Below are 22,625 nucleotides of genomic sequence, written 5' to 3' on the forward strand. Positions count from 1 at the left end.
GACCTGTCTAAGGAAAGTTCTGCAATACCCCCTCGGGTTTAAATAGCCTCTTCAAAATCTGTGCTCTGTGTGCAAATCCTGTTGAAACTGAGCAATTGTGATTGAACAGGCCCTTGATTAAGTGTGTAGGGTAGGCTGTTTTTGCACAAAAGCGCAAGTGTGTCTTTAAAGAAAATAATTGTTTCTAAAGTGTGTGTTTGGGGAAACGAGGGTCCCTTGTATGTGACAGTATCAAATAAATCTATTTGTCGATTGTGTGTGGTCAATTTAACTGTCATAGCTCTGTGGTGTGTGTTGAGGATTTGTATAAAGGATTATCTGTTGTGTGTTGAGGGGTTTTCTCAGAAAATGCTGATTTCCTTGAATTCTCACTCTCTTCAAGGCCTGGTTTTTTGTCCAATTGCTGAATTGTATTCCTACTGGAAAGTGTCCTTATGATAATGTCTCTGAGAAAGCACTGTACAAATACATTAAATTCAAATGAACTGACAAACAAAACAAGAGATCTTTAAATGAAGTTTAATATGGAAATGAAATCAGGTATTCAATGAAGGAGCAATACATCACTTTTCCCACATCCCACATCCCACATCCCACATCCCTTGTGATTCTACAGTAAGATTCTATGCCTGCGTTTATATGATTCATCTCTGGGAGAGGCCATCTTGCAAGTTACAAGCAACTACATCAAACAGATGTTACTACATTATGAAACATGCACATTTAATTCACCCAGAAATAAAAGCATCCCCAATGTAAATGTATCAGAATAAGAAAAAGAAAGTGTATTCTATAATTAATTCATTATTTTTTAATAAAGGAGGACAGTATAGAAAAAGCTTTTCAAACTGTGCACTCCTTTTTTTCCCCGTGATCCATCATTATTTGAAAGCCAATTTTGTGTACTGCAGTGTTGCAGGAGTCCGACATGCTGGTAAAAACACCATGTATACTAATTAAAGTGGATGTCGCAAACAGTGCTCACAATGCACCCAAATATATAGACATGTTATGAATATATGTAGATCATATAAATTCAGAAGTGGGCAGACTCTGCCAGATTGACAGCTCACACATGGGGGTGGAGTCAGGGGCAGCTTGGGGGCGGAGCTGCATGGATGAAAGCTGTTCTGCGGGCAGGGCAGTTTTAGTCGTTCTTGTTTCTGATTGGACAAAGGGCTAGCTAGCATTTGCTTCAGCAGGAAATGGATGGGTCTGATAAATCAGAACATTTCATGAGCTCTCTGGTATTACACATAACCCTAACCCTAACCCTAACCCCTAACCCCTAACCCCTTCATTCAACCATCTTTTGTGAGACTCTTGAGGGAACTAAAATTTGGTTGTTAAATCAGAGGTTATTAAATCCTAATCACAGACACAGTTGATCATATATATAAACAAGAGCCCCCAGCTGTATAGTTGCCATTTTGAAACATTACATATCGCAGCTGGTCAGATGAAGGCGGGTCAACAAAAGGAGGGAAGGGAGGGGGAACATCTTCCTGTAGAGCCACTCATCTGCAGTTTATCTGGCCTTTAACATCCTCTGGCAGTCCCCTTTAACATGCTCTGGCCAGTCCCCTGCTCATGAGTGGCTACAGCTGCTGTAGATAAACACAAGAGGAGAACATGTGCCACATATAAAACGATTCAATGGCCCACATGAAGCACACATGAAGAAATGCATGTCTCATCTCAAAATGTGGTCCGTTGAGGATCGTACAGCTTATCATTTACGTAATTTTGTGATGAAACTCTTAGTAAAAATATAGCTTTTTATCCAAAAAAAAATTACCGTGAGATTTAGATGTGATATTACCTTTTTTATAAGTGAGTGATGATTTGCTTCCTGGCAGGATCATTTGGATCAAGGTATCCTTTACTAGATATCCAGTCTTCAAGTGTTTGCTTAGTGTCTGGTGTCATGAGATCCGTTTTGCCTTCCAGGAGTTTGAACCACGTGTTTACCATTTTTTTTGTGTACTTTGGAAAATTGTGTTCAAAAGAGTCCAATCTGGTCAGACTCATGTCTTCATTCAGAAAACGTTTTCTTTCCAGCATAAATGTTGGCATTGCACCAAGGATTGTCAGTTTGAAGGTCACCTCAACGTCATCCTTGCTGATGGTTTGAGACAATAACTTCTTGAACTCTGGAGATTCTGCAGTTGGGAACTTATGATGTCGCTCATGTGGCGCATAAACAACTGGAAGCTGACATTTTGCATGATCAGATGAATCTGTGGCAACTTCAAACATCAATTTACTTAATTTGCTGTCTTTGTTAAAGTGTCCAGCTATCAATATACTCTTCTTTGAAGGCTGCTTACGTCCATTGCTGATGTTTGGAGTTCCATCTTTGTCATTTGCATTAGATTGTTCTTTCACTTTCTCACTTTCCTCCTTCATAATGTTCTGAAAATGTTTTTTGTTTTGTTTTACTGAATCCTGTGATTCTGCAGCTCCTTCTGCTCTGAACGAGGAAGTTGTTATCAGTTCTTTAATCCATTCATCACGCAGGAGAAATGGCTCCCAGAGGCTTGGGTTTTTCTCAAGGGCCTCAGCCTCCTTAGTCCGCAGGTCAGTTGCTGCAGAAGTAATGTCATCATCACTGGAGTCTGGTTTCATGCCGCGGGCCACAGCGAGATAAAGGTCACCTTTCTCTACACTCACTGTCTTGTTATTGATGAGCACATCGTAATGTCCATCTGGGTGTTGGTCACTCTTCGGCCTGTAGACCAGTGTCACGGTTTGACTGGCATCCTTAGTTTTTGGGTTGATCTCCTGCATCTTGGCAAGCTTTCCATCTTTACCTGCTGTTAAGATCACAACTTTAGTGCCAGTGACTTCTGACAGGACTCTGATATCGACCTCGCTCCCAGTATTTTCTGAATTCTTGACCTTTACAGCATGTGACTTTGACTGCTGACTGGACCTGGAACCACCTGCCTTACCTCCTGGCTTGGTTGAAGCATGTGCACCGGCCTGCCCTGGGAGCTTATCCTCTGTTCTCTTAATCTTTAAGCCTGACTTTACCTGGTTTCTAATGACGCCATTTATTTCACCTTTAATTTTATTAACAAGATGGCTGGAGAACTTCTGGTGAAACACATCCACTAAAGTTTTTGCCAGTAAAGTGCTGACGCTGTCGATTATACGCTGTCTGAAGTCATTCAGAGCCTTCTTGTCTGAATCTGATAGGTCACCTGTGTTCACTTTTCTAGTCATTTTACTTAGAAACCCTTGCAGCCCTTTACCCAGACCTGTGAAATATTTATCTGCGAGGGTGACCACTGAAGCGACAGCATCTGCTGCCAGTACTCCCATATGGGCCACATGGATAGTAGTCAGAATGGCTTTCATTTTATCTCCAGCATCTTTCTTTAAAGCATCCATCACTTTGACAATGGATGAGTTTAGCTTGTTCTGCCAGCTCAGGTCTGTGGAGTAGGGCTCTAATGCAGTTGTGCTTAGCTGTGTGAAAATGGCCAATAATCTCTTCTTCATTATGTCATCTTGCATGAGCTCATTAAATCCCTGTTTACTCTCGATCTGGGAGAGTATGATTGAATCAGTTAATGAACGCAGGGGCTCTTTTCCCATATTGGATTTCACTTCTTCAAGGATTCCCTTTTTCACATCTTTTTTTATTTGCTCTAGTATTTGTTTGATTATTTCATCCTCTGCCTTCCCAATCCCATACATAGCAGTGTCCTCTACTATTCTTTTAGCAGTATATTTTACTACATTCTTCATATTGGTCTTCATAGTAGCACTGAAGCCCTCTTTGGCCTGGCTTGCAAATAACTTTGGCATTGCCTTCAACTGTTTGCCAAATCCCTTAACTGCCATCTTAGCAGCTTTGAAGCCCTTTGCAACCAGCTTTCCAATTCCAAACCCAATGAGAGAGACGCCAATGGAAATGGCTTTATCTATTGCCCATGATTTCCAGCTGAATTCACCAGTTATCATTGACTCTATGCCAGTGATGCAGTCTGAGATTCCTTCAGTGATGAGTCCCATACCAACATTGGCTAGTGTACCAAATGTAAATGCAGTGAGCAATGCCCCTCCGACAATCTGTGCAACTCCGAGAAGGAACACCACCAGTGCTTCCCATGGGAAACGAGGCTCCTCTTCCACAGAAAAGATATATTTCAGACCCCGATCGTAGAGATTGAATGTTTCCATTTGGAGCTCTTCTTCAGCTTCTGACACCAGGGTGAAGACCGGAGCTTTTTTCGCAAGAGCTTCCCTCTTCTTTCCTTTAATCTCTTCCAGTTTCTTGATGGCATCATTTATATTTTTATCAAGAAAACTGAGCAGGTTGCACTTGGTGGAAAACTGGTTGTCAAGGCTACTTGTCTTGTCATCATCAGATTTGGGAGAAGACATTTTTACAAAGCTCAGGCCAGCCAGGCATTCCTCACTGAAGTACTTCAGGGAATCCTGGGCCTTCTTCAGATCACCGATGGCTTGAGTGAGATAATCTCCTGATTGCATCTTTATAATGCAGTATGAACGGTTGTAGAATGCTATGGCTGCCCAACTTGCATCTTCTTTTGTGGCTTTTTCAAAGAGCCTGGCACTGACTTTCCAGTTTTTGTCCTTTAGTGCAACATTCCCAAACTTGACGTAGTGATAAATACTAGCAGAGGGGGAATTCTGACTTTGAGTTAACTCTTTTGCAGATGCCAAATCAGCTCTCAAGCTGTTCTGCAGTTTACTTCTCTTCAAATTATCAATTTCTTCTGATTTTTCTTGCAGCCAAATCCCCCAGAACTCATTCATGATGGCAACAATCGCCTTCTGTTCATCTTCATCTGTGCTCTTGTAAATCTCTTGAAGGGTTTTGCAATACTCAGAAAACAGGTCCTCTCGCAATTCCATCTCATCAATGTCATTCTGCATGTCCTGAATCTTTTCTACAGCCAGACTATCCCTCATGTTCTTAGCTTCCCCCAGCAAAGACACTGTGCTATAACAGTCCTGAAGATGTTGAGTGGATATAATTAGCTGAGCAGATCCTGGGTTACCTTTGCGTGCAGTTCGACCAAAGGCCTGGAGTTCAACTCTTTCATTATCAGGAAGAAAGGAGAGGATCACAAATAATCCTCCATTTTCATTCACCTCGTCTGTGACTTTAATATTTGTCCCACGTCCCGCAAGGTTTGTGGCAAGAATGACATCACCAGGATTCAGCTTTTTACCTATCACACTCAAGCTGTTTGTGTCACTGCGTGCATAGACCAGGACTTCACCTGGGATGCTGTCTTTTAGCTCTTCATGCAGATCATTGACTTTGTTGATAGTTTCACAGATCACCAGGGCTGCTCTGCCATTTCTGAAGGAATTTGCGGAAATTTGATCCAAAAGAACACGTTTTATTTCTGATTTCCATTCCTTCGTAGAGCCCTTGAGAATACCTTTATCCTCAAATAACTTTCTCCTGTTGAATGTTGGAATTTCACAGGCAGAGACACTTGGATATTGGTCATTCAGAAACATCATGTCTGAGGCGCTCCCTAGGGTCCCGGTCAGTCCATATATTTTCCCATTGTACTTCCCAAAAAAGGAGAGATTGGACAGGTAATTTGTCACTGCTGACATTGTGCTTATTTTGATTTGGTGTTTGATCTCCACAAATTGTTGCAGACCGTCACCCCATTTCTTATTCATTTCAACAATACCAGTTGATCTGAAATCCACAGGATAGATATGGTCATCTTCCACAACATATTCCTGACCTTTCTTCAGTCTCATGGCCAGAAAGGCATTCTGAACCCATGTTGCCAATTTGTGCTGAACCAGACCTTTAAGGAATCCAGGGATGTTGATTTTCTTTGTAATGTTTTCACTTGGAGTGTAATGCAACTGATCAGATATTAATTCTGCAATAGGGTCAATGAGAATTTCTTCTGAATCATAGAGAGGACAACACAAGCCATCATCTAACACAAGAAACTTAAGGTTTTGAATGATCTGTTTGTTCAGGCTTTGCTTTTTAAGTTTAAGAGATCCACTGTCATCTAAACTGTACACTGTAAATCCATAGGGGACATAGTCCTCGATTTCATGGAAGAAATTTATTTGAACATCCTGACTCACAGTTTTCAGTTTTGCAAGAATGGCATCTGTATCACTTTTGTAGATCTCCTCTGTAAATCCTTTCTGAACAATGTTGCACTCTTCCGCAATCTGCAAAATGTCCATTGGGTCATCGATTTCAGTTCCCTCGGTGTTCATTGAGTCAAATATAGCCTTGTAGAATGAAACAGGGGGACCACATACAAATGTTTCATATCCTGTATTCACCAGACCATACTGGCATATGTGTCCCCAGATCATGGTCAGAATAATGTTCAGGTGCTGCATGGAGACCATGGGACTGGACAGGTAGGTCACCTGTATCCCCTGGTCCAGAAGCAGCAAGTCCACTTCATCGATTATGATGCACTCATACCTGCGATCAGGTCTCACGTCCTTCATCTCAAATGTCTGGCGAAGATGGTCTGCAGCGTAGGTCTCAACAGTTCCATAGATTATATCCTTCTCATAGCATTTCTTTCGATCTGTATCTTTGATTTTATTGGTGTTTGTGTCCACCGTGAGGCCAAAATAGCTGAAAAAATCAGCACATTCCTCTGCATCCCTTTGACATAACACAGGAGAGCTGGAGATCACATCTACTTTTTCACCCCTGAGAGCACGCAGTGTTGCAAACATAGCTACCACAACAGACTTCCCTTCTCCAGTGCCCATCTGCAAGAGCTTTCCATTGTCAGCCAAGGCTAAGAAGCACCAGCTTGTCATTTGAGTATCTCTAGGATACCACCTGCCCCCAGCTATTGTATTGTTTACAGCATTGCACAAGACAGCCAGGACCTCCTGCTGGTCTTCTGTTTTCATGCTGTGGCTCAGACTCCGAGCTCGCTGTACATCTGTGTGGTTCTTAATTTCACCAGTTTTAATCAGGTCTTGTACATGCTTTACTATAGTGTACGATTTCTCCAGTGTTTCTTCATCAAGGTCTTTCATGGCCCTGATTTCATCAAAGAGAGTATCAAGATTTTTTTCTTTCTCTGCTTCGCAGTTATTTTTTAATTTCAGAATCAGATCCTGGGTTGTGGATGAATCTGTGAGCTGAAGGAGAGATTGGTTGTTCTCATCTTTCCACTCTGAAGATATTTGATATGTTGTCATCAAATGTAAAATCTTCATGATGGAAATAAATCTTTCATCCTGATGGTGAGCAGTTAATGTTCCAAGGAGTTCTAAGGTCTCTTTGGGTGACCAAAGGCTCTGGGCCACAAGATTTAACACCATCTGCAGAAGTTTTTTACCAGTTTGTGAGGCTTGGAATTGGATTGCACAGTCAAGTAAACTCTCAAAGCACCATTTCACTATGGGAGAATTGCTCTTTTTCATTGTTTCCACTTCATCGGCAATGGCTTTCAAGAGGGTCTCAAGAAAGGTGAGAACAAACACATCTGGAGAAGGTAATTTATTCCCAGTCAGAGTTTGTGAGAGGGGCATGACCCTCATCTCTACATGGTCTTTCAGGTCAGCATGGAGCACCTGGAAGACTGCCCCCAGGAAACTGTGCCTCACTTCCATTTCCTCACTGGAACATTTACCCATGAGGCTTTGCAGCTCCTCTGCTACAAACCCCAGGGCTTCATTGTCCTTGAGTCTTGAAAAGTTCAGATTATGGCCAGCAGTCAGGCATCCTTTCTCAATGATGAACCCACGAACTAACTGAGTGCGTCTTGCTTCCATTACCTCAAAGCCATACTGAAAGTAATCAGTGACAAAGTCCTCAATGCCACCATACACAATGTCTGCTTCATAAAGCTCACTATATGACTCATTAGTATTTCTCCTGTTTGTGTTGAGTGAAATTCCAAGAACCTTGTAGAAATCAGACCACTCCTTGGTTTCCTGCTCTGAAAGAGCACCAGAGCTCAGCACAATATCTAGTTTGTTTCCCGTGCAGATTTGCACAGCTGCTATCATGGCTGTGATACATGGGTCCTCTTCAAACCCAACCAGCTTTACTGGTTGGCTTTTCTCAGCCAGCACTGCTGCACTCCAGTGCATCATCTGATTCCGGGATGGCCACCAGCCTTTTGTGTGGAAAACTGCTTTGCAGAGCTGAGTCAGTATTTCTTGGAAATCATCATCTTGCATGTTCTCAATTTTATAGTCACGTTTTAAAACATGTGCATCTCCTGGGTCATTTTGTGAATGGTGCAGACTGGTAGAAGTGATGTTTGTGATGTTCAGTACCCTCTTTAACACAGGTTCATCCAAATTCCAGTGCATCATAAATTCTGCTACACCTCCAGGAAGATCAGGACTTTGGCTTTTGAGGGCCTGTAGGAAAGTTGTGTAGAAATCCTCAGGGCCAGAGAAGTCAATAGCCTCAATGAGAGATCGTTCAGAGTCATCAGTCCATGCTGGAGATACATCATACACTTGTATTAAAGTAAGTATTTTAGCTATTGAAGCATCCTCTGCGGCTTTCTTTGAAAACCCTTTGAGGAGAGTCAATACCTCTGTAGTTTTCCATCGATTTGTTTGTGCAAGTCTGATGTGCATTTCTGCAACTTCTTTGTGGGCTTCTTTGCCATTGAGATGTGTGAGTGTTGAAAACAGCAGCCTCAAGCACTGGATTTCCATCTTTAAAACGAAAACTGAGGCCATTCCGACTACATTATCTAGGGACTCAGTGAGAGTGCAGAGGAAGTTTAGAACAAAGAGGGTCTCAGCAGAAAGGTCTCCCTCAGCCCATTGTTTGGCGATGTGCACTGCACCAGAGTCATCATCCTCAGTGAAAAAGTGCACAACGGTCAAATAGACCGCTTGAGTGAGCAAGAAATTCTCAAAAACATTATCCGCTGTTTTGCTGATGGTTTGCACCAGGGACTGCACCTGATTAGAGACACTTTGCATGGAAGGTCCCTCAGATGTCTCCAGAGACAGGACACACAGCTGTGTGAGAAGAACCTGTGCATGCTGTAACGTTCTGAGAGGGGGACGGCCATCTCTCCATTTCTCAAACAGAAGGCCGTCCAGGGCTGAAATAATCTGGGCCATCTGATCATCAGGCAGCTGGTTGAGACTGAGGCTTGTTATTGGGACGTCACATTGGGATGAGAGGACTTCTAGGAGGTCATCGCTGAATTCGTCTGGTTCATCAGGCGAAAACTCATCCAGCTGCTGTTTCAGTACAGATTGCTTTCGCTCAAATTCCACTGACTTCCTGCTCAGTTGTTGCTGTTGCTGTTGCTGGTCAGCACGCTGTTGTGATCGTTGCAGTTTTTGGCTCAGTTTTTCTCTTCTTTGCCTCTGTTCCTGCTCTCTCTCCTTTTTCTCTCTATCTCTGATTCGGCTATAAAAGCAGTCGCTGCAGAAGTATTGGGAATGATTAAACTCCCTGTAGTATTCACCACGATTGAACACGTATTGATTTCTGCCATCAATTTTCCTCTTTGATAAATCATCAAATGATCTGCATGGAGGCAGTACTGAGTCACACCTGGCACACCTCAGCCTGTTGCCCATGTTAGCTTCTGTTGGTAGTTTGTTCCCCATTTTTTATTCTTCAGCAGCTAAGCTGTGGTTTCCTTTTGCTCAGTATTTCTTCTGAAAGATACGAAATATTGTCAGTGTTATGTATTCATAACAAAAATCCAATTATTTATATTAATTACCTATTAATGTACCTATTTTACTTACTTATTTAGGATATTTGGGATTTACTCTTTCTGCATGATTATTCCAGCAAATATTTTTCACAAAAGTTTCGTACAACTCTCCTCGCTACTACACAGCTAGGCACAACAGCTTAATGCTCAAAATGCATGGACACTACCAAGAAACTGCAAACATGCTTCCAAATAAAACTCGAAACACCAGTTTTGGGCTCTATTGTTTCTCTTTTCTTATTGTAATTAGTTGAAGTATTCTTACTTTTCTCCTTCATTGAGAATAGTCAACTTTTATTTGTATACATATATATATACACATACATATATATACATATATACATACATATACACATATATATACATATATACATCTATACATATATATATACATATATATACATATATATAAGTATATACATATACATATATATACACATATATAAATATATATATAAATATTCAAAGACTCCATGATATGGCCACACAATGACCCAGTTACCTCGCCCGGAAAAGGGAAACCGGGGCCCCCTGCTGGAGCCAGACCCGGGAGGGGAGCTCGTCGGCGAGCGTCTGGTGGCCGGGCCTTATCCCATGGGGCCCGGCCGGGCACAGCCCGAACTGGTAACGTGGGGTCGCCGCCCTGTGGGCTCACCACCTGCAGGGGTCGGCATTGGAGTCGGGTGCTTTGCCCAACGGGCAGTGGGCAAGGGCGGGGATCCGGGCATGCTGATCCTCGGCGTTGCAGACTGGTTCTGGGGACGTGGAACGTCACCTCTCTGGTGGGGAAGGAACCGGAGCTAGTGCGGGAGGCGGAGCGGTACCAACTAGATATAGTTTGGCTCACCTCCACGCACAGTACTGGTTCCGGAACCAAACTCCTGGAGAGGGGCTGGACTCTGTTCTTTTCTGGAGTTGCTCAAGGTGAGAGGCGCCGGGCAGGTGTGGGGATACTCACAAGCCACCGGCTGAGTGCCACTGTGTTGGAGTTCCACCCAGGGAACGAGAGGGTCGCCTCTCTGCGACTACGTGTTGCTGGGGGGAACGCTCTGACTGTCATTTGTGCTTATGCACCAAACGGCAGTTCAGAGTATCCGGCCTTCTTGGAGTCACTGGGCGGCATCCTGGAAAGGGTGCCACCCGGAGACTCCATAGTTCTGCTGGGCGACTTCAACGCTCATGTGGGCAACGACACAGAAACCTCGAAGTGGGTGATTGGGAGGAATGGCCTGCCTGATCTGAACCCAAGCGGTGTTTTGTTATTTAAACTTCTGTGCTGGTCATGGATTGTCGATAACAAACACCATTTCGAGCACAGGGTAGCTCATAAGTGTACTTGGTACCAGAGCACATTAGGCCAAAGATCGATGATCAACTTTGTGGTCGTATCATCAGACCTGCGGCCGTATGTCTTGGACACTCGGGTGAAGAGAGGAGCAGAGCTGTCAACTGATCACCACCTGGTGGTGAGTTGGATCAAGTGGCCGGGGAGGCTGCCGGACAGACCCGGTAAACCCAAACGTGTAGTGAGGATGAACTGGGAACGTCTAGCGGAGGCCCCTGTTCGTTCAACTCCCACCTCCGGAGGAACTTCTCATGCATCCCGGGGGAAGCTAGGGACATGGAGTCCGAGTGGGTCATGTTCAAAGCCTCCATTGCAGAGGTGGCAAGCAGGAGCTGTGGCCAGAAGGTCATCGGTGCCTGTCGGGGCGGCTACCCAAGAACCCGCTGGTGGACACCAGCGGTGAGGGAGGTCGTCAAGCTGAAGAAGGGGGACCAGAGGGTGTGCTCCAATTATCGGGGTATCACACTCCTCAGCCTCCCTGGGAAAGCTTACTCGAGGGTGCTGGAAAGGAGGCTCCGACCGACGGTCGAACCTCGGATTCAGGAGGAGCAATGTGGCACCGTCCTGGTCGTGGAACAGTGGACCAGCTCTTTACCTTGGCAGGGTTGCTGGCGGGGTCATGGGAGTTTGCTCATCCAGTCCACATGTGCTTTGTGGATTTGGAGAAGGCTTTCGGCTATGTCCCCCGGGGAACCCTGTGGGGTGTACTGCGGGAGTATGGGGTACTGGGGCCGTTGTTACGAGCCATCCGGTCCCTGTACAACCAAAGTGAGAGCTGTGTCCGCATCCTCGGCACAAAGTCAAGCACGTTTCCTGTGGGTGTTGGACTCCGCCAAGGTCGCCCCTTGTCACCGGTCCTATTTGTGGTATTCATGGGCAGGATCTCAAGGCGCAGCCAAGGTGAGGAGAGTGTCCGGTTTGGTGACCTCAGAATCGCATCTCTGCTTTTTGCGGATGATGTGGTTCTGCTGGCTTCATCGGACCGTGACCTTCAGCATGCACTGGAGCGGTTTGCCGCCGAGTGTGAAGCGGCCGGGATGAGAGTCAGCACCTCCAAGTCCGAGGCCATGGTTCTCTGCCGGAAAATGGTGGATTACTCCCTCCGGGTTGGGAACGAGTCTTTGCCCCAAGTGAAGGAGTTCATGTATTTTGGGGTCTTGTTCACGAGTGAGGGTAGAAGGGAGCGTGAGATCGACAGGCGGATCGGTGCAGTGTCAGCAGTAATGCGCCAGACCATCATGGTGAAGAGGGAGCTGAGCCAGAAGGCAAAGCTCTCGATTTACTGGTCGATCTACATCCCAACCCTCACCTATGGTCACAAGCTTTGGGTAGTGACCGAAAGAACGAGATCGCGTATACAAGCGGCCGAAATGAGCTTCCTCCGTAGGGTGGCCGGGCTCAGCCTTAGAGATGAGGAGCTCGGACATCCGGAGGGAGCTCGGAGTAGAGCCGCTGCTCCTTCGCGTCGAAAGGAGCCAATTGAGGTGGTCGGGCATCTGATCAGGATGCCTCCCGAGCGCCTCCCTTTGGAGGTTTTCCGGGCTCGTCCAACTGGGCGGAGACCCCGAGGGAGACCCAGAGCCCGCTGGAGAGATTATATATCTCTCCTGGCCAGGGAACGCCTCGGGATCCCCAAGGAGGAGCTAGAATGCGTTGCTGGGCAGAGGGAAGCCTGGAATACCCGGCTTTGCCTACTGCCACCGCAACCCGACTCCAGATAAGCGGGTGATGCTGGATGGATGGATGGATGGATATATATATATATATAAATATTCACACAAATTCCATTAACAAAACAGAACTGCACATTTTTACATATGAAACAGTGTCAAATTCTGCACTCAAGTTTTTATTTTGGCATAATAAGTTTTTATTGGCATATAGCAGAGTAGAGTTTCACCAGTGGGGAAAGAATACGTGCAGGATTCTGCATTGAATTTCGGCCTATCACAGGCAAGATTCTACTCCACAGCTCCACTGATAAAAAAGATGTTCTGTTCCGCCGAGGCTCACTGTCTGTTGCTTTGGGCCGGAGCCCAGAAGGCTGAAGCAGTGAGTCACTTTCATTTTTCATCTTTTGGATTTCTTTGAGATATTTTAGGCAACACATTTCTTCCACACTTAGGGGTAATGATTAATGACACATGCTGCAGAAAGCAGTGGAGTGAAAAATAAGATATTTTACTTTGAAATGTAGCTGAGTTAAAGTATAAGGTTCCAAGAATGAAAATACTTTAATAAAGTACAACTACAGCAAAACTGAGTCTAAATTCATTATTTCTTTCTCTTTTTTTAATCGTCATATCAAGGTTCAACGCTGATCTTTGCATTTGGTAAACCTTAAAATATGAACTGTACGTGAGCGAGCATGTTTAGAATTATGGTTCATATTCACAGAAATACGGATGCAAATGTTTTTATTTTACAATTCAGTGGTGAGTACCGCTCCCTCTGCTGCTATGGTAACCTCGCTAGCTTAAACAACGCAATGTAGGCCTACCAATACAAACTTTAAAATAACAAATAATCTATTAATATAGGTTTTACAATATTAATACACATTGTTTGGAGAATGGGGTTGTGTAATTTGCTCATAAGAAGTTAAGAGATTAGAAAGTTTCCTCTCTGGGAATAGTGCCATGTTTGCTACAGATAATGACAGGATGCATGCTAATCTACCCGATCCAGGTCATAAATACAATTGTTGAATGAACGTTCGCCAAAACTACTGTTGTCGTCAATATCTGTTAAATGCAATACATGTATGAAAAACAACATGCTGTTGATACTGCCATGTTCCATAAAAGTTTGACAATTGTTGTTTGCTAATTTAAATCTGCAATTCTAGTTCTGAAAGCTTGTTTGCCTGCCTTGCATTCAAAAGCAAGGGCGGTGACCAATAATCTGGCATCCACCTTTTCTCTACAGCAACGACCTCCCTGTGGAGGTCAGAGCGGCAGAGACCCTGACCACCTTCAAGCACAGACTGAAGATTCACCTTTTCAGGCTGCTCCTCTCCCCACCCCTGCCAAATTTTTATCTATGTGATCAGTTGGCCTTATCTATGTGATCAGTTGGGGGTTGAGCAAGGCCCTTAACCCTGCATTGCTCCAGGGGAGGATTGTCTCCTGCTTAGTCTAATCAACTGTAAGTCGCTTTGGATAAAAGCATCTAACTAGAATTCCCTCTAGGGCTTTCAGCGCACTTGTCCCTGGTTATGATTCGCACTTTATTGCATGTTGCTGGATAAAGGCCTCCATCCAAAATACTCTTGGGGAGGAGAACATTCAAACATGAAAAACTGGCCAGGCCACCAGACTCTCCACCGTCCACATACCGTCCACGTTTCCCAAACCCAGGGGCCTCGTGCATTAAACAGGTCGTATGACCACATTTGACTGTCATTTGTGCCGACGCGAAATCCATGACAACATGACATTGAGATTCTAAACCTTGAAATTATTATGAAAATGTTTGTAGCTTTACACCTGCTCCAGACCTTCCATGCAACCTGTTCCTGTGCAGCTGTGTCGCAGGCGTGAGATATTATCTCATGACATTCTCCATCTGTCAACAGCCGTGATAACTGAAGAGAATAAACGTGTAGCATACAAACTGGGCAGTATACATCTTTCAGTTTGTTTCTTTAAAAGCGACAGCAATATGTGAATAATACAGACTAAATTTCAACAAGAATGTCATTAATAGCCTGACTCCCTGGTTTGTATTACCATCCATAATAGTATTGGCATTTTGGCAGACGCTCTTATCCTGAGCGACGTACAGACTGAGCAGGAGACAATCCTCCCCTGGAGCAATGCAGGGTTAAGGGCCTTGCTCAAGGGCCCAACGGCTGTGTGGATCTTATCGTGGCTACACCGGGATTAGAACCACAAACCTTGTGTGTCCCAATCGTTTACCTTAACCACTACGCTACAGGCTGCCTATTATGCGTTGGGGTTGTGTGGCAGCTGGGGGCACAGGAAATACTGTGCAAGTGGAAGGAAGAATTAATTCCACCAAATGTCAAGAAATTCTAGAGGCTAATGTTCAAAGGTCAGTCCAGACATTGAAGTTGAAGAGAGGTTATTCCAGCAAAACAATGATCCAAAGCATGCATTGAAATCAACCATGAACTACCTCCAGGAAAGATGGATTAAGGTTTTGGAATGGTCACCACAGTCCCCAGACTTGAATATTATTGAAAATCTGTTGAGAGATCACAAATATGCTGTACATGCAAGGAGGCTGAAGAATATTTCTGAGCTAGAGGTGTTCTGCCAAGAAGAATGGGGGAAAATTCCAAAAGTGGGGATTGAAAGACTCTTAGCTGGCTACAGGGAGCATTCACAGGCTGTTATAGTTGCCCAAGGAAGAGTTATAAAGTTCTGTCTGACAGGCTCCCAAACTTCTGCAAAGGGCCTTTTCCTTTTTTTATTTTTTGAAATAAAAAGTTATCTTTGAATAGTAAAAGGCTTTTTGATCAGGGGTGCCCACATTTTTGCACACTACTCCATATGCAGATTCTCTTATTTTTCGGTATCAAGATTTAATTCATTATTTCAAATTCCAGGGCTATTTTGTAAAGTAAAGGGTTACTTCGCACGCGAATCGAATAACAATAGCAATGCATTTCTGTGACAAAACATTTTTGTTTAAAGAAATGTTTAGGACATTAATTGGTGAGCTGCTGTGCTGTTTTTCTTTGTTATGAGACTTTATCAGACTTTTGTGCATTTTGCTTTGCGCATTGCATTATATTAACAACTAGTAGCCTATATTTAGCAACACCTTGCATTTAATTTTCACTACAGAATATAACATCAGCGGTTTCGTGTTGTTAGATTCAACTGATTTAGAGCTTTATTTTGTGAAAACTGCGCGCCCCCATCCTGTTAATTGCAGTCCCTGTCGTCACAGCTAGGTGGCGGTAATGCATTACACACAGGATTTGTTTAGGACGCACACTTCCTGGAAGCCACAAGCTTGTTTTAGGTTTTTAAAAACGAGAATTTGTTTTTAAAAATCTGTTTAAATATGAAGTGGACGGTAATGGAAGCACCCCTGAGAATATTACCGTCCTCTTATTGAAATTATAATAAAAATAAAAAATTTAAATCCCGAAGGTTACGAGTTGTTATCTGGTTTAGAAGACAACATAATTTCCTATTTCTGCCAACTGATGGCAAACGGAATACCTTGTTTTCTCGATAATATTGCACAATAGTTATGCACAAGCTCCAGGAGCCAGGACACACACACACACATATACATATATATATATATATATATATATATATATATATATATATATATATATATATATATATATATATATATATATATATACATATATACAGTGGTGTGAAAAAGTGTTTGCCCCCTTCCTGATTTCTTATTTTTTTGCATGTTTGTCACACTTAAATGTTTCAGATCAAACAAATTTAAATATTAGTCAAAGACAGCACAAGTAAACACAAAATGCAGTTTTTAAATAAAGGTTTTTATTATTAAGGGAGAAAAAAAATCCAAACCTACATGGCCCTGTGTGAAAAAGTGATTGCCCCCTAAACCTAATAACTGGTTGGGCCACCCTTAGCAGCAACAACTGCAATCAAGCGTTTGCGATAACTTGCAATAAGTCTCTTACAGCGCTGTGGAGGAATTTTGGCCCACTCATCTTTGCAGAATTGTTGTAATTCAGCCACATTGGAGGGTTTTTGAGCATGAACCGCCTTTTTAAGGTCATGCCACAGCATCTCAATAGGATTCAGGTCAGGACTTTGACTAGGCCACTCGAAAGTCTTCATTTTGTTTTTCTTCAGCCATTCAGAGGTGGACTTGCTGGTGTGTTTTGGATCATTGTCCTGCTGTAGAACCCAAGTTCGTTTCAGCTTGAGGTCACAAACAGATGGCCGGACATTCTCCTTCAGGATTTTTTGGTAGACAGCAGAATTCATGGTTCCATTTATCACAGCAAGTCTTCCAGGTCCTGAAGCAGCAAAACAGCCCCAGACCATCACACTACCACCACCATATTTTACTGTTGGTATGATGTTCTTTTTCTGAAATGCGGTGTTACTTTTACGCCAGATGTAATGGGACACACACCTTCCAAGAAGTTCACCTTTTGTCTCGTCAGACCACAGAGTATTTTCCCAAAAGTATTGGGGATCATCAAGATGTTTTCTGGCAAAATTGAGACGAGCCTTAATGTTCTTTTTGCTCAGCAGCGGTTTTCGTCTTGGAACTCTGCCATGCAGCCCATTTTTGCCCAGTCTCTTTCTTATGGTGGAGTCATGAACACTGACCTTAACTGAGGCAAGTGAGGCGTCCAGTTCTTTGGATGTTGTTGTGGGGTCTTTTGTGACCTCTTGGTCACTGCGCTCTTGGGGTAATTTTGGTCGGCCGGCCACTCCTGGGAAGGTTCACCACTGTTTCATGTTTTCGCCATTTGTGGATAATGGCTCTCACTGTGGTTGGCTGGAGTCCCAAAGCTTTAGAAATGGCTTTATAACCTTTTCCAGACTGATAGATCTCAATTACTTTCTTTCTCATTTGTTCCTGAATTTCTTTAGATCTCGGCATGATGTCTAGCTTTTGAGGATCATTTGGTCTACTTCACTTTGTCAGGCAGGTCCTATTTAAGTGATTTCTTGATTGAGAACAGGTGTGGCAGTAATCAGGCCTGGGTGTGGCTAGAGAAATTGAACTCAGGTTTGATAAACCACAGTTGAGTTATGGTTTAACAGGGGGGGCAATCACTTTTTCACACAGGGCCATGTAGGTTTGGATTTTTTTTCTCCCTTAATAATAAAAACCTTCATTTAAAAACTGCATTTTGTGTTTACTTGTGTTGTCTTTGACTAATATTTAAATTTGTTTGATGATCTGAAACATTTAAATGTGACAAACATGCAAAAAAATAAGTAATCAGGAAGGGGGCAAACACTTTTTCACACCACTGTATATATATAAATATTGTGTTAGAGCAAAAGACAAAAGGCAAAATGTGAATTAGCTACACTGCGCGACAAAGAAAGAATTAGCTAAAGATTCTGTAACGTGTCTCCCCTGTCAAATGGGCGAGTGCCATGCATGTATCTGAAACTCATGCTGGGTCACATATGTAAATTGAAACGAACGAATTGTAAACAGTAGTTTTGAACAAATACAGCAATGTTGTAAAAACATGCATTTGGCTACTCACCCCTGCCCACCTTGAAAACAAAGGCTCTTCACAAAACAGTTCTCATTGAGCCATGAGGAAGACGGAAACAAAGACATTGTTGGATTTTGGAATATTTTTATTGAAAACATCACACTAACTACAGTATGAACATGTGTATATATATATATATATATATATATACATATTGTACAGATGCCATTCACACACAGACCTCTGGGTTTGGGACCATACAAAGCCTTTCTGACATCCAGACACTGGGTGGCTGCAGGCACATGATCATAATTGGAGCATTTAGATGGTACCTTCTGATCTGTGTTTTTCTATTTCAGTTTTTGTCTGTTTCCTTAGCGTTTCGCATTTTCTGTCCCCTGTTGCTTTCTGCTGTTCTGTTTTTCAGTCATTTGGTTCACTTTGTTCCCTGTTTGCACACTTTGTTCCCTGTTTGCACACCTGTTAATCATTTCGCCTCATCGTCTGTGTATTTAAGTCTGCCCATTTGGTCTGTTCTTTGCCAGATTGTAATGTGCCATTCTCCAGCGTTTATCCTGTCTACTTTTCCTGTGTTCTGCTTCGTGTACCCTGATCTCTGGTTGCTGGATTAGACGGTGTTTGCTACTGGTTCCTGTGTTCTGAATGACATTATATTAATGGCATTTGACTGATGCTCTTATCCAGAGCAATGTACAGTTGATTGAAGTTATCAATGACACTGAAACCACATTAGCTAAACCAAATCCCAACAACTACTTGATGCTAATATCGATTTTACACTTGCTTTTAGAATCACGGCTATGCCACCACACATCACAAATATTTACCAATATCATGGTCAAAAATACAGTTAGCCTTTGCTTACTGGTGACCCTCAGCTGCTGGACAATCTATTTCCTGTTCAGCATCTTCATCTCTGTAAATAAAATAAAACCAAAATTGTTATGAAATGTGACATATATACAATATGTAGAAAGCAGTTACCTACTGTAATACAAACACAGAATGGTAGGCTATTATTTTATTATTACAGCACGCATATTTACCAATATGAATTTAAGAAACTCTTTTACTTACTCGTGAAGTTGATCCTCAGCGGGATCAATTTGCTGTTCGAAATGGCATCACTCTTCATCAGAGTCTTCACTGTCGAGACCCGATGAATTGTCTGTCTTCATCATCGTTCTCCAAAAGGCATGAAGCTATTTGAGTCCTGTTATTCATCCCATTTTTCCAAATGAAATGAAAGGTTCACCTCAAAAGAACTTCATTTGCATATGCTTTTGTAGGACAATCTTTTGCAAGGTTAATCATCGCAATAGAAACAAAAGTTAATCTGATCTTTTGAGAATCATGGGCAGAATTACATCAATGTACCTCACCATCTCTTTCATTTTAAAGTTCATATTTAGCTAGTTGACTTCGGCTTTTCTCAGGTGCAAGATTCCGATGAAACACTAAGTGACTACATCACCATCTGTTTCAAACTTACAGTAGATCACAGCTCCAATCTTTTTCACAAGCTCCAAAATGATTTTAAGATCATTGTGTTGTTGCCAGTGAATGACCCTTGAAAAGCCAAATGCAGATTTCATCACTAATGAGTGTGGCCTGCACACTTTACACACAGTGCTATCAGCATATGAAGATTAAAAGTGTACTTACAGGAAAGGAGAGTGCAGCCCAGTCCTTTCTGTCACTTGGAGAGGAACACACAGCATTTATTTCCTGAAACAGGTGACACCCTTCCACAGGACACGCCTACTCTCTGAGACACACCTGGTTGCACCCACTGTACAGAAGATACTTTTCCAGATTCCAACTCCATCCCCATGTAGAAATCAGACACAAACTAAAGAATTAATAAAAAGTCAACTCTTTATTTATTTTCTTTCATGTGCATTGCAATGGATGTCAGGTCTGAATGCTTGAGAAAATCGGTCTGACTGGCCTATCCATTTATATGTCAGTTAATAATTTTGATTATTTTTATTCACACTGGATTGGATGGTAAAAATTAATAGATAATATGTATATTTGGTATACATGTGCATGTTGATTTCTATCTCTCTAACATCTAAAATTCTACAATCAACGAATATCTCAATCCTGGCTGTGAAGGGTTAGGGTTAGGGGTTAGGGTTAATACATACACATTGTTTTCCTGTGTTACATCTCTTCAGACCTCCTGTCCATTGCAATGGACAATTACTTTTCTTTTCTTTTTTAAATCATGTGTCTTGTTATGCTATGGAACATGTAATGCTTAAAAAATATATTCTGTCTGTGTTTACATATTATATTTATTACACCAAATGTAGAAATTAATGTGTAAAAAAAAAACATAATGCGTGTTGTTTCATAATTTGCATTACGCCAGACATAATGGCACCTGTGTCATCCAAGATTATCCACTTAAAGCTCATCTGTGCACAGATCCTCATGCCAGAAGCCTCTGGGCTCATTCTGGTGCCAGTTTGCAAATGCGAGACGACTGTAAATGTGCCTTGGGCTCACCTTGCTGTGTTCCCATGAACAGGTGTGGCGCAACACAATGGCATTATGGGCCCAGATCCAGGATCCCAGGAACTAGAAGTCCTTTTCATCGCTGATCAGTAGAAAAGATTACATCACTTAAATAGCTGCTATATAAAAACTGTCATGTTTCATAATAAACATGTCTGGACGATATTGGCTCAGGAGGTAAGCTGTCTGGCAGTTGCGGGGTTGCAGGTTACCCTGGTTGTGTCCCTGAGAAAGACAGCTAACCCCCAATTTCACCTGACAGCTAACCCCCAATTTCGCCCGACAAGCTGGTTGGTGCCTTACATGGCAACCTATTGGCATTGGCGTGTGAATGGGTGGTGGCACAGATGGTGCAGTGGGTAGCACTGCCGCCTCACAGCAAGGAGGTCCTGGGTTCGAATCCCTGTCGGCCGGGGCCTCTCTGTGTGGAGTTTGCATGTTCTCCCCGTGTTTCTGTGGGTTTCCTCCGGGTACTCCGGTTTCCTCCCACAGTCCAAAGACATGCAGGTTAGGCTGATTGAAGAGTCTAAATTGCCCGTAGGTATGAGTGTGTGAGTGTCGAGGGTGTATTCCTGCCTTTCACCCAATGTAAGCTGGGATAGGCTCCAGCCCCCCTGCGACCCTGATCAGGATAAGTTCGTTAAGATGATGGATGGATGGGTGTGAATGGGTGAATGCAAGGCATCTCTGCTTTGGATAAAAACGCTATATACTCACCGAGCACTTTTTTAGAAACATTTTTACTTTCACACCTACTTATTCATGCGATTATATAATCAGCCTGTCTTATGGCATGATTACACTTTTCATGTCCCGGATTCAGACGCACGCTCGGTTTTTACACAAAAGCCTCTTCAGTTAGTCCAAAAGGTAAAGGTGTGTGGGAAGGGTGGATCAGGACCTTAAAGCTGAGCAGACGGAGACGTCTGCCTGTTCCTGTGCATTGCCTTTCCCCACGTGCGTGGACACACTTCCCTAGCAGAGCACCTTGGGGCTTCTCCATATTAGACTCACACCTCTAAACATGCACACCTCAACATTGTAATGACATGATCAAACTCCAGTGCTTTGCCCCCTCTTCCTGGGGATTCTGCCCCTGACTGATCCAGCTCGGTCCCTCCGCCGGTATAAACCCATGCCCTGAGGCAACCTGGGGGTCTTGATGCATCTGTTCTGATCTGTATATTAATGACTTTGCTAAAGATTGACCTACTCATGTTCTTTACCACAAACACATGTTTCTCTGAGAAAACTGACACCACTTTGAAAATTCTGAAATCTTTCCATCCGTTTATCTTTACCCCAGGAGTGTTTCTGGCTGAAAGTGTTCAGATTTCCATGTACTTTTTGCAGGATTGCTTAATGCTCCACATAATTGTGTTCAAAGGAAAACACTGCTTAATTTGTATGAGTGAGTGCCTAATTACACTATAATCATGAGCAGTGCAGGGAGTGAACACAGCAGGATTCAAAGGTCAACTTTATCAAATATTAAATATTTCCTCATCTGGGGAGAGTCTTGGGAATGCAAAACATTGGGCAACATGTTCTCCCTGAATGCTAAGCTCACTCTCAGCTATTCCCAAGCCCAATTCCATACTGTCATTGGCTGTTTTTAAATTGTACTTGTACAATTGTATTTTCCATGTTTATGAAGAGAATCGTCACAAACATGATGTGAAGAAATCCAGCCCTGAGCTCCCAGGAGCAGGCTTGAGGCTGGAGACACAGGGAGCGCTCCCAGGAGCAGGGCTGGAGACACAGGGAGCGCTCCCAGGAGCAGGCTCAGGGCTGGAGACACAGGGAGCGCTCCCAGGAGCAGGCTCAGGGCTGGAGACACAGGGAGCGCTCCCAGGAGCAG

At 43.1% G+C, this 22,625-nt stretch overlaps 2 protein-coding genes across 2 annotated transcripts in view; one reads left to right on the forward strand and one right to left on the reverse strand.

Moving 5' to 3' along the window:
• LOC133131644 (uncharacterized) overlaps positions 1-22,625 on the forward strand; it is a 139,387-nt gene that overhangs the window by 10,198 nt on the left and 106,564 nt on the right. The window lies entirely within an intron of this gene.
• Positions 567-6,622, reverse strand: LOC133130021 (uncharacterized). Its single transcript, XM_061244229.1, has 2 exons — positions 1,823-6,622; positions 567-1,607 (listed from the first exon to the last, which is right to left on the reverse strand). Exon 1 carries the CDS (start codon positions 6,487-6,489, stop codon positions 1,828-1,830), a length of 4,662 nt encoding a protein of 1,553 aa, XP_061100213.1. The 5' UTR covers positions 6,490-6,622; the 3' UTR covers positions 567-1,607; positions 1,823-1,827.

The sequence above is a fragment of the Conger conger genome, chromosome 6 (genome assembly GCF_963514075.1).
Source record: "Conger conger chromosome 6, fConCon1.1, whole genome shotgun sequence".
In the NCBI taxonomy this organism is placed as follows: domain Eukaryota; kingdom Metazoa; phylum Chordata; class Actinopteri; order Anguilliformes; family Congridae; genus Conger; species Conger conger.